We start from the raw sequence: 12,162 nt of genomic DNA, 5'->3' as shown, positions 1-12,162 counted from the left end.
AACGAAAGGAGTAACAGGCGAAGGACTTAAGTGATGAGTCACTAGAACAGAATTTAAACAACAGCCTAAATGAATGAATGAAGCCCGAAGCGGTATGGGCAACCGGTGGACGGATGGTTTTGAAGGAAGGACTTTCCGCAGAATTGCTGTATATATAATCCATATTTCTTATTCTGTTTCCTCTGTGATGCACCGTAGAGGGTATGTGGGGGGGGGGGGGAAACAACAACAGCTGCAATACACACAATAGCAAAGTGCAGTAATAAGAAAACAAAACGAGTGGATTGGGACTTGTGCAACTAGTTCATTTCCTGCTGCTGGGCCGGCGCGGATGGCGGCTCGGCGTCGGCTGGCCCGCTCGACCCGTATTTGTTGTTCAGGGAACGTCCTAAAAAGAGCCAATACTCCTTGCGGATGCTGTCCTTCTCCTGGGCTAAAAGTTCACAAATCTTGGACGGAGAGACAGACAGGACAATATGGACCTTTTCTTTTTTTTTTTTTTTTTTTTTAAAAGTTGAATCACTTACTTCCAGAGCTCTTTTTAAAATGTCCAGCCGGTCTTCCTCTGCTCGTCCCTTTCGACTGTTGTTCTCCAACGCATCCTCGTAGCAATCGAAGAGAAATGCGAGAAGGTAAGAGGAACAATGGCTCTCCTTCAGCGCTAGGACTTTCTCCAGCAGGCCAGGTTGAGCCGATAAACCTCGGTGCTGAAATATCCTGGGGGAGGAGGAGGTATCAATAAGAAACGGCGGTATCCATTCTATAGTTATAGTCCGAATATCCAGCATGTAGTTGTCGCTTGCGGGGGCTGTATTGTCAGTATAACAATTGTCTTTGAGGGTATCGATACAGTGGGGCAAAAAAAAAAAAATTTAAAAATAAGGATTTAGTCAGCCAGCAATTGTGCAAGTTCTCCCACTTAAAAAAAAAAAAAAAAAAAAGATAAGAGAGGCCTGTAATTGTCATCATAGGTGAATGACCTACAGAGAGTTGGGACCAAAGTAACAAAAGGCTACCATCAGGAACTCACTACGCCACCAGGGACTCAAATCCCGCGGTGCCAGACGTGTCCCCCTGCTTAAGCCAGTACATGTCCAGGCCCGTCTCAAGTTTGCAAGAGAGCATTTGGATGATCCAGAAGAGGATCGGGAGAATGTCATATGGTCAGATGGAACCAAAACAGAACTTTTTGGTAAAAACTCGACTTGTCATCATGCGTTGGGGCTGCTTTTCTGCAAAGGGACCAGGACGACAGATCCGTGGAAAGGAAAGAATGAGTGGGACCACGTATCGTGAGATTTTGAGTGAAAACCTCCTTCCATCAGCAAGGGCATCGACGATGAAACGCGGCTGGGTCTTTCAGCATGACAATGATCCCAAAGACACCGCCCGGGAAACGGAGGAGTGGCTTCGTTAGAAGCATTTCAAGGTCCTGGAGTGGCCTAGCCAGTCTCCAGATCTCAACCCCATAGAAAATCTTTGGAGGGAGTTGAAAGTCTGCGTTGCCCAGCGACAGCCCCAAGACATCACTGCTCTAGAGGAGATCAGCATGGAGGAATGGGCCAAAATTCCAGAAACAATGTGTGAAAACCTTGTGAAGATGTTTGACCTCTGTCATTGCCAACAAAGGGGATATAACCAAGTACTGAGATGAACTTTTGTGATTGACCAAATACTTATTTTCCACCATAATTTGCTAATAAATTCTTTAAAAATCAGACAATGAGATTCTCTGGGGTTTTTTTTTTTTTTCTTCTCCATTTTCTCACTCATAGGTGCAGAAAACCTACAGTATAATGAAAATGGCCTGTCCCATCTTTTTAAGTGGGAGAACTTGCGCAATTGGTGGTTGACTAAAAACTTTTTTTGCCCCACTGTATTAATATGTGCAGTGCAATTGATCCCAGACGGCTCGACAATGTTCATTTTTTTTTTTTTTGTCAAACACTAGCCAGTTCAACCTGCACTCATTTAACTTGACTACAAGGAGGAGGATGTACTTTTTGGGGTTACATATTGAGCAGGTTCTGAATTTGGTTTTTCATAAAGTTGAATTTATTTGACATTGGTCATTGAGCCGTCACCTTATCGTGGTGGAGGGGTTTGTGTGTCCCAATGATGCTAGGAGCTAAGTTGTCTGGGGCTTCACGCCCCTGGCAGGGTCACCCATGGCAAACAGGTCCTAGGTGAGGGACCAGACAAAGCACGGCTCCAAAGACCCCTATGATGAGAAAAATGATTGGATTACGTTTTCCCTTGCCCGGACACGGGTCACCGGGGCCCCCCCTCTGGAGCCAGGCCTGGAGGTGGGGCTCGAAGGCGAGCGCCCGGTGGCCGGGCCTGCGCCCATGGGGCCTGGCCGGGCACAGCCCGAAAGGGTAACGTGGGTCCCCCTTCCCATGGGCTCACCACCTGTGGGAGGGGCCATAGGGGTCGGGTGCAGTGTGAGCTGGGAGGTGGCCGAAGGCGACCCGATCCCCGGCTACAGAAGCTGACTCTAGCGACGTGGAATGTCACCTCTCTGGCAGGGAAAGAGCCCGAGCTGGTGTGTGAGGTCGAGAAGTTCCCACTAGATATAGTCGGACTCGCCTCCACGCACAGCTTGGGCTCTGGTACCGGGCCACTCGAGAGGGGTCGGACTCTCTTCCACTCTGGAGTTGCCCACGGTGAGAGGCGCCGAGCAGGTGTGGGTATACTTATTGCCCCCCGGCTCGGCGCCCGTACGTTGGGGTGCACCCCGGTGGACGAGAGGGTAGCCTCCCTCCGCCTTCGGGTGGGGGGACGGGTCCTGACTGTTGTTTGAGTTCACATCGAGTTCGAGTGGACCATGTTCCGCGACTCCATTGCTGAGGCGGCCAATCGGAGCTGTTGGCCGTAAGGTGGCCTGTCGTGGCGGCAATCCCCGAACCCTTTGGTGGACACCAACGGTGAGGGATGCCGTCAAGCTGAAGAAGGAGTCCTATCGGGACTTTTTGGCCTGTGGGACTCCTGAGGCAGCTGATGGGTACCGACTGGCCAAGCGGAATGCAGCTCCGGTGGTCGCTGAAGCAAAAACTCGGCCATGGGAGGAGTTCGGTGAGGCCATGGAGAAAGACTTCCGGACGGCTTCGAGGAAATTCTGGTCCACCATCTGACGTCTCAGGAGGGGAAAGCAGTGCACCATCAACACTGTGTATAGTGGGGATGGGGCGCCGCTGACCTCGACTCGGGACGTCGTGAGCCGGGGGGGGGAGAATACTTCGAAGACCTCCTCAATTCTACCGACACGCCTTCCCATGAGGGAGAAGAGTCTGGGTTCTCTGAGGAGGGCTCTCCTATGTCTGGGGTTGAGGTCACCGAGGTGGTTAAAAAGCCCCTCGGTGGCAGGGCCCCGGGGGTGGATGAGATTCGCCCGGAGTTCCTCAAGGCTCTGGATGTTGTAGGGCTGTCCTGGTTGACACGCCTCTGCAACATCACGTGGACAGCGGGGACAGTGCCTCTGGATTGGCAGACTGGGGTGGTGGTCCCCCTTTTTGAGAAGGGGGACCGAAAGGTGTGTTCCAACTACAGGGGGATCACACTCTTCAGCCTCCCTGGTAAGGTCTATTCCGGGGTGCTGGAGAGGAGGGTCCGTCGGGAAGTTGAATCCCAGATTCAGGAGGAGCAGTGTGGTTTTCGTCCTGACCGTGGAACAGTGGACCAGCTCTACACCCTCGGCAGGGTCCTCGAGGGTGCGTGGCAGTTCGCCCAACCAGTCTACATGTGTTTTGTGGACTTGGAGAAGGCGTTCGACCGTGTCCCTCGGGTGGTCCTGTGGAGGGTGCTTCGGGAGTATGTGGTACCGAACCCCTGATATGGGCTGTTCGGTCCCTGTACGACCGGAGTCAGAGTTTGGTCCGCATATCCGGCAGTAAGTCGGGCTCGTTCCCGGTGAGGGTTGGACGCCGCCAAGGCTGCCCTTTGTCGCCGATTCTGTTCATAACTTTTATGGACGGAATTTCTAGGCGCAGCCGAGGCGGAAAAGGGGTTCGGTTTGGTGGCCTCAGTATTGCATCTCTGCTTTTTGCAGACTATGTGGTTCTGTTGGCTTCATCAAGCCGTGACCTCCAACTCTCACTGGAGCAGTTCGCAGCAGTGTGTGAAGCGGCTGGGATGAGAATCGGCTCCTCCAAATCTGAGACCATGGTCCTCAGTCGGAAAAGGGTGGCGTGCCCTCTCCAGGTCGGGGATGAGATCCTGCCCCAAGTGGAGGAGTTCAAGTATCTTGGGGTCTTGTTCACGAGTGAGGGAAGAACGGAACGGGAGATCGACAGCCGAATCGGTGCAGCGTGTGCAGTGATGCGGACTTTGTATCGATCCGTTGTGGCGAAGAAGGAGCTAAGCCGAAAGGCGAAGCTCTCGATTTACCATTCGATCTACGTTCCCACCCTCACCTATGGTCACGAGCTGTGGGTCGTGACCGAAAGAACGAGATCCAGGATACAAGCGGCCGAAATGAGTTTCCTCCGCAGGGTGTCCGGGCTCTCCCTTAGAGAGAGGGTGAGAAGCTCGGTCATCCGGGAGGATCTCAGAGTCGAGCCGTTGCTCCTTCACATCGAGAGGAGCCAGATGAGGTGGCCGGGGCATCTGATTCGGATGCCTCCCGGACGCCTCCCCGGTGAGGTGTTCCGGGCACGTCCCACCGGGAGGAGACCCCGGGGACGACCCAGGACACGCCGGAGAAACTACGTCTCTCGGCTGGCCTGGGAACGCCTCGGGATCCCCCCGGAAGAGCTGGATGAAGAGGCTGGGGAGAGGGAAATCTGGGCGTCCCTGCTAAAGCTCCTGCCCCCGCGACCCGACCTCGGATAAGCGGTAGAAGATGGATGGATGGATGGATTGGTCATTTCTACACACACACACACAGACATGAAACATCACTCTAAATTTACAGGTCTTGAGTTGAACCAATTTTACATCGTTTCAGATGAGCCAAATATTCTCGAATCAATGCAAAATGATACTCATCAAATGGTTAATGACTAATGAATTGCTACAATCCTAGAAATACAAAAAAAAAAAAAAAAAAAAAAAAAAAAAAAAAAAGGCAGCAGCAAAAACAGTACTATTCTTATTATCAATGCCATATCCCAGTAATGTTTTTTTACGGATTGAGTCCAATCATGCTGAGATGACTCCAGTTTTCTCAGGCATCACTCAGACAAATTAATGTGAGTGAGTCATGTAGATTCAAATCACGATTTATTTTTTTTAATGCATTTAAAAACCCCAATTCCATGTTCAATTGACTACACTACAACGACAATATATAATATTCAAATTGAAGACAGTTATTTTTTTTTTGTGTTTGTTTAAATACTTGCTCATATTGAATTTGATGTCTGCAACAGTTTCCCAAAAAGCTGGCACTGCAAGGAATTTAGGGATTTCATCATCCACAGTCCATATCCTCATATAAGGATAAAAAAAATCATCATAATAATCTGGAGAAAAGGCTGCACATAAGCGGCAAAGCCAAAAAAACAACATTGAATGTCTGTGACCTTAAACCCCTTTAAAAAAAACAGCATAATTGTGTAAAGGATATTGCCATGTGGACTGAGGAACACTTAAGAAAAGCATTGTCAGTTAATAGTTTGATGCTTCATCTACAAATGCAGGTTAAAACTCTACCAGGCTAAGCGAAAGCCATATACTGTATCAACAAACCCCAGAAACGTGTGATGTCTTGGTGCCCATGGCACGGGTAACTTGCACATCTGTGAAGGCACCATTAATGCTGAAAGGTAAATACAGGTTTTGGCGCAACATATGTTGCCATCCAAGCAACGTCTTTTTCGGGGACGACAATGCCAAGCCACATTCTGCATGTGTTACAACAGCGTGACTATGTAGTAAAAGATTGCGTGTACTAGACTGGCCTGCCAGCAGTCCAGACCCGTCTCCCATTAAGCTAGTCTCCCTAGCTTTTTTTTTTTTTTTGTTTTGTTTTTTTTTTTAAACGGGATGCAGGCATCAAATTCAAAATTTGTGAATATTTGCAAAAATGAATAAAAAGTAAGTGAATCAGTTTGACCATGAAATATCTTGTCTGTGTCGTGTATTCAATTAAATACAGGCTGAAAAGGATTTGCAAATCATTGTATTCTGTTTTTCTTTACGTTTTACACAACGTCCCAACTTCATTGGAATTGGGGTTTGTGAATTGTTGTTGGAAAATGTCTTACCCTTTCAAATAGTTCCACACGCTTTCGTTGTGGGGGGCCTTTCTGATTTGGGTCAGACAGTATCTTACATGAAAAATACAAATAAAAGAAGATTAAGTCAGTTGTAGATGCACCCAAACTGAAGATGCAAGAACGGTGCAACGTCACCAATGGAACATTCAGTGTGTATCACGTGGTGATTGTTGGTCTTGCAGTTAATAGCAAAAATGCAATCTGAAGAGGCCCTTCTCCAAAACCGCCACACTTACGCAATCTCTCGCTCGAGTACGGCTTGATCCGAGAAGCCTGCGGTGTGTGAGATGACAAAATGCCTCTGGTTCCACGCAGAATTATTCCTCACATCTTCATCCAAGAGATTCTCAACAAATTCCAGCTCATCGTCCCACAGTTTGTACTCCTGATGGTTTGGGGAGTGGCCGAAAAGAAAACAAACACACAAACAAAACAAAAAGTTACAGCAAGCATGGAGCACTTTGCACTTCAGGCTGAGTTTACACTGCATGGTTCAAGTGACAACATTACAAATTCAAAACTGGCCCAATTAGAATCCTTGGACTGGAAAAAGGACCCCTATTCAACTGCCAGGTCTAGTGGAAAAGGGAGACCAAGAAAAACTTTTCCCACCATTAATGTGAACTAGAACCCGTACAACTCAATAAAAACAGGCACTCCTTTTCGAGAAGCAATCGCGACGGTGTGGTTGCACAAGCGCGCACACCGTCATTGGCTGTGTTCAGAATAAACCAATCACATACAAACTCCTGTGAAATGGAGGTCAGCACACAACTGTCACCATTTTAAGTGATTCATATCAAGTTCAGCTATTCCTGTAGGCCTTCCCTGCTATTTTTGTTGTCACCTTTGCAGCACAAGCCACGGCATCTGAAGGATCAGTCAGGAGAATGGTACAAAAATAATTTCCGAGACATGAAATCTACTGTACCGTGGAACACAGTGAAGACTCATCAAGTGGAGACAATATGGCACAACAGTAACATTACCAACTGGACTTTCCTCCAAAACGAGAAGAATACTGGTCAGGGAGGCTGCCAAGAGGCTGACAGCAACAGAATCAGAATCATCTGTATTTTGCCAAGTATGTCCTAAAAACACACAAGGAATTTGTAGTTGGAGCCGCTCGAGTACGACAACAGAGAGTCAATTGACAGAGAACACTGTTGAGACATAAAGACATTGACAAAAAACAATCACTGCGCAATAAAGGGTTGCTAGTTATCTAGTAATGCCGGTACAAAGTTGGTGGTTTTTTTTCAATTATATTTTGACAATTGTGCAAGTTGATGGCAAGAGGGAAGAAGCTGTTGGAATGTCTGCTGGTTCTAGTTTGCATTGATCGGTAGCGCCTACCAGTCAGCGTTAGCACACACTGTCCGACTTCAGCGAGAAAGCAACACTGTCAATAAAAGCCTACTAGAACATCTGAACTGTCTTTTGGATAAAGCAGAGGCACTTTGAATGATGACAGGTGTGTGCTGATGATTGAGAGGCATGCTCTCCTGCAAGTCGGGCCCGCCCCACCCGGGCCCCGCAGCACCAACCCCAGCATTCCCTCCACATTCCAGCCAGCACCCACTACCCGCCCCATGAGTGTGGACCCCCCCACCCCCCGCCATAAACCAGGCAGGCCCCACAGCCCGCAGGCGACCACAGCCCCCCTCCCCACCAGAAGAGGAGGAGGAGGAGACAGCAGCGGGACGCAAGGAATGGAGAGAAGAGGAGGAAGTAAGCCCGAGGCGCGACAGGGGAACCCCACCAACCCCCCGCCAGTAGCCGGAGCCGGGGACCAAGGCGGGCGTCAGCTGGCACTGCCCCAGCATGTTTCATTGCACTGATTTGTTTTTTTAAGCTTTCCTATTAAATTGTCATTGTATTTATTCTGGCACAAACATAAAAATAATATATGAAATCAATACATAAACTAAACCATCAAGGATTCAGGCAGGCAAACCCGTGCATGTGGACAATAGAAACCACCAACCTGGATGACCCACTGCCTGTGCTGCCAGGCGTGGTAGTTCTTTGCGTCTTGGCTGAGGACGTCTGCAATGAACTCCAGCTCCTCTGAGGGATCGTTCAACCACTCGACTACTATACGTCTGTGATGCCTGGAAGAATGACATACCTTTAACTAAACGGGGTCTCAAACACAGTATCCACAAACAGTCATGTAAAGAGTGGCAAAGGGTCTGAATACTTATGGCTATGTGATATTTCAGTCTCTCTGAAATTTCAACAATTCCGGTTTTTTTTTCTCCTGTCAATATGGGGTGCTGTGTGAACATTGAGGAAAACAAATGAACAAATTATTTCAGGCAAATGGCTGCAATATAACAAAGAGTGGAAAAAATTAAGCGGGTCTGAATACTTTACGTACCCACTGTATAAGTGCATATCTTAAATGATTTACACACAAGTTTCGTATTGCTTTTTAGATATTTGTCGTGGGTGAAGGGAACCAGTGATAGTAAAGAGGAAAAATGTGACTGCTCAAACTTATCGCTACATTCGTGATAGTATACAACTTAAGCAGTACCGGTTTCTCTGTCCTGGCTGCTCAGTAGTTAAGTTGTCATTAAAATTGACATACTCTGGAGAATTGACTTTTATTGATTGTGTATGCGCAACAAATCTTAGGGCCCCTGCAGCAAATTCCCAGCCATCAAGTGTGGAATTAAAGAGCCAGGTAAATCTTTTACGATCGGCCTATTCCTGATGTGTCTGTGAGCAAGTCATTCTTGCACATCAGCCCACTGTGATGTAACAGTGGGGCTAATTTGCATAACCACCCCGAAACAGAGTTTCTCTGCCAACGGCTATGGTTAAATTAGCCAGGGCGGGCTTCACGGAAGTTAATAATAAGTGTTTTCGCCGCTCTTAACTCATTGGAAAAGATATCACTAAAATTTGAATACGAGTGTGCCACAGGAAAAAAAATTAATAAATATACTGCCGTACAAATCCATTTCCAGCGGAATTGAAAAAGCCTTTCTTGGGATCTTCAGATGGAGCCAAAGCAACAGCAAGTGCCATTATTAGTAGACTTTACTTGACTTCTCATTTTTATGATGTTTTTAAATACATTTGTTCAACACTGTAACTGCAACGGATGACTGGTTAAATTATTTACCGCCAAAAAAAAAAAAAAAAAAAAGTTCCATTGAAACGTGCGGCACGGTGGGTGACTGTTTAGCACTTCTGCCTCACAGTTCTGAGGACCGGGGTTCAAATCCTGGCCCCGCGCCTGTGTGGACTTTGCGTGTTTCCCCCGTGCCCGTGTGGGTTTTCGCCAGGTACTCTGGTTTCCTACCACATCCCCAAAACATGCGTGGTAGGTTGATTGAAGACTCTAAATTGCCCGCAGGTGTGAATGTGAATGCGAATGGTTGTTTTGTTTATATGTGCCCTGCGATAGGCTGGCGACCAGTTCAGGGTGTACCCCGCCCCTCGCCTGAAGATAGCTGGGCTCGGCTCCAGCACGCCCGCGACCCTCGTGAGGAGAAGCGGTACAGAAAATGGACGCACGGATGAAACGTATACTGGTTTGCCACTCACCAGACTTGGTAGTTTTTCGGTTGGTCCTCAATGATGGCCGTAATGTACCTCATTTCGTCCCTTAGGTCCTTCGACAACGCTTGTAGTAAAACCCGCCTGTAGTGCCTGCATGTTCCCACACAACAAAAAAACGGTTTTCCACACCATAATTATCTACATGCCGATAGTAACTTGCAAAAGTACGTTGGTCCTTTGGAACCTGCGTATAAATGAACTAACTTTTACAAATACAATCACCAGCCAGCCAAAGGTAAGAACTGAACCTATGTCGTGAGGTAATGGCCTGGCTAAAACAATGCTACAGTATTTATTAATTGAGGCAATGGTGACCATCTCAAAGGAAACCATTTTCAATGCACATCGAAACCATCATTTTTTCCCCCCCCCCCCAATAAAACACATTAAGAGCAAGCTCACCACACGGTGTAATTTGCTGCGTTCAGCTCAATAGCATCTGCTGTCAAGGCGAAAGCTCGTTCGCTCTTTTCGTCATTCTTCAGCAGGGCACGGAAATAGTCAAAGACATCAGAGACTGTTGGGGGGGGGGGAAGCTTCAAATGTTAGGACACCGAAACAGACACATTGGTTACAGTTATACCTTCATCCATCGACTATACTCATTATGGCCTATATTAATGCAATAAATACTTGCAACTCTTGATAATGTAAAGGCTGAGCAGCACAGATTACATCACGGAGCGGGGCCCCCCGTCTACTTTGCCCACCCCTAAATTAGCCTGGTCCCAGTCTGAGCAGCAGCGTGTCTACCACAATTTAATTAAACATAGAATACGAGTTCAGATAAACTATTTCTACAATAAGTTTTTTTTTTTTTTTTTCTTCCACCATTACAGTTAACAGGCGTTTAACTGCGACTTTTCTCACGGGCAAAGCGCACAGGTGCGTGTATACATGCTATGCATTGACAACAAAAGTCCCATTAACAAAAGAACATTTTGTGCAATCACACTAAATGTGCACCAATGTCAGCGCAAGTGTGTGAGATGAGCGAGAATATGGGCCAGAGAATGTTATGACGCGACATCACTGCGTTTGATGAAAAGCAATACTGTTGTTCAATTAGAAATGAATCTGGGAATGCCAGCAAATCATGTTTCTTACACTTCTCTTACTTACACTTCTCTGAATAAGCAATCTTGACAACAGGGTTCGGTCCATCATCTTGAGGAACAGGCTCCAAGTCAGCCCACTCCTTCCTGTCTCTGGAACACAGAACACGAACCTTGATCATTGACAATCAAATTCAGCTCTAAATTCAAACTTGGACACAAAACACGACAGATAAGGGGGGGGGGGACTTGTTCAGGGAGTGATTTCACATTGAGAGCGTTGGAAGAAAATCAATACAACTAGACAACGGTAAATACTGTACAATGCCCAATGGCTCGAAGCTCATTCATGCCTTTTGCACTCAAAAGTAGATTCAGTGGAGGTTCTATTGAGTGGAAGAGAGCTAGCTCGTTAGACACAAGTACGTTTCTGGAACGGAACAATACCTGTAAAAAATATATCGCTGAATGACAAAGTCATCGTCCATGCGGTCCCCCGCCTCCACGTTAAACTCGTTGTCTTCTTTAAATGTCACAGAATCGTTGGAAATCTCTTCAATGCCCGACATTGCTAACGTGCTAAATGAGTTGGGTCAGGGAAGGAAAGGCGGCAACGCGACTTCCGGTTGGACGGGAAGACGCATTTGAGTTCAGCGGGACATTGTGCTACAGCAGAAAACATACGGATAGTCTGCAGCACGTTTCAGTATCCATATAATTATTTGTATATACAGGAATTGCACACCCCAATGATTATTTCGTTTTGTTCTAACATTAATTACATATTTCGTTAGTGTTACTCAAATACGTACAGCGTACGTACAGGATTTCAACCCCCCCCCCCCCCCCCCACGATGCAGTTCTGTCCTTGTGATTAATTTACATTACAGTATTTATCTGCACTACGGAATACATTTCCCATGACAGTGTCAATCTTAAATTATGCGTACAGGAAACTTTTTCGTCCTGTCCCGGTATTACATTTATTTTACGTTACAGTGTTAAACCAATTAACCATGTGTATGCACAGGAATGGCACGAACTGCACACTATATTATCTAAACAGTATATTCACATTCTAAGGCAAACATTTGGGGAGAGCAAAAACAATGACGCTTAGAATATCACGTGCTGTTGCATCAATCTTGTGTCCGGTTGTATAGTGCGAGTGTTGTGAAATATCCATCCATTTTCTGTACCCCTTCTCCTCACTTGGGGCGCATGCGCGTTGGAGCCTATCCCAGCCATCGTCGGGCGAGAGGCGGGGTACACCCGGAACTGATCGCCAGCCAATCGCAGTGTTGTGAAATGAT

General features: G+C 47.1%; 1 protein-coding gene across 3 annotated transcripts; it reads right to left on the bottom strand.

Moving 5' to 3' along the window:
• Positions 1-2: 2 nt before the first annotated feature.
• fnta (farnesyltransferase, CAAX box, alpha) lies at positions 3-12,090 on the bottom strand. 3 transcript variants are annotated; one of them, XM_061685187.1, is made up of 9 exons: positions 11,297-12,090; positions 10,917-11,002; positions 10,197-10,311; positions 9,780-9,884; positions 8,206-8,332; positions 6,455-6,603; positions 6,207-6,248; positions 528-717; positions 3-449 (listed from the first exon to the last, which is right to left on the bottom strand). In XM_061685187.1, the coding sequence occupies exons 1-9, from the start codon at positions 11,416-11,418 to the stop codon at positions 300-302; spliced, it is 1,086 nt and encodes a 361-aa protein (XP_061541171.1). In that variant the 5' UTR covers positions 11,419-12,090; the 3' UTR covers positions 3-299. The 3 variants fall into 3 exon arrangements, with proteins under 3 accessions (XP_061541171.1, XP_061541170.1, XP_061541172.1); XM_061685186.1 differs by having other exon boundaries at positions 4-449; positions 6,207-6,269; XM_061685188.1 differs by lacking the exon at positions 6,207-6,248 and having other exon boundaries at positions 4-449.
• Positions 12,091-12,162: the final 72 nt, after the last annotated feature.

This window comes from Phycodurus eques, chromosome 9 (genome assembly GCF_024500275.1).
Source record: "Phycodurus eques isolate BA_2022a chromosome 9, UOR_Pequ_1.1, whole genome shotgun sequence".
Taxonomy (NCBI): Eukaryota; Metazoa; Chordata; class Actinopteri; order Syngnathiformes; family Syngnathidae; genus Phycodurus; species Phycodurus eques.
The sequence above is the reverse complement of the archived record's forward strand: the minus strand, read 5'-3'. Positions and strand labels throughout refer to the sequence as shown.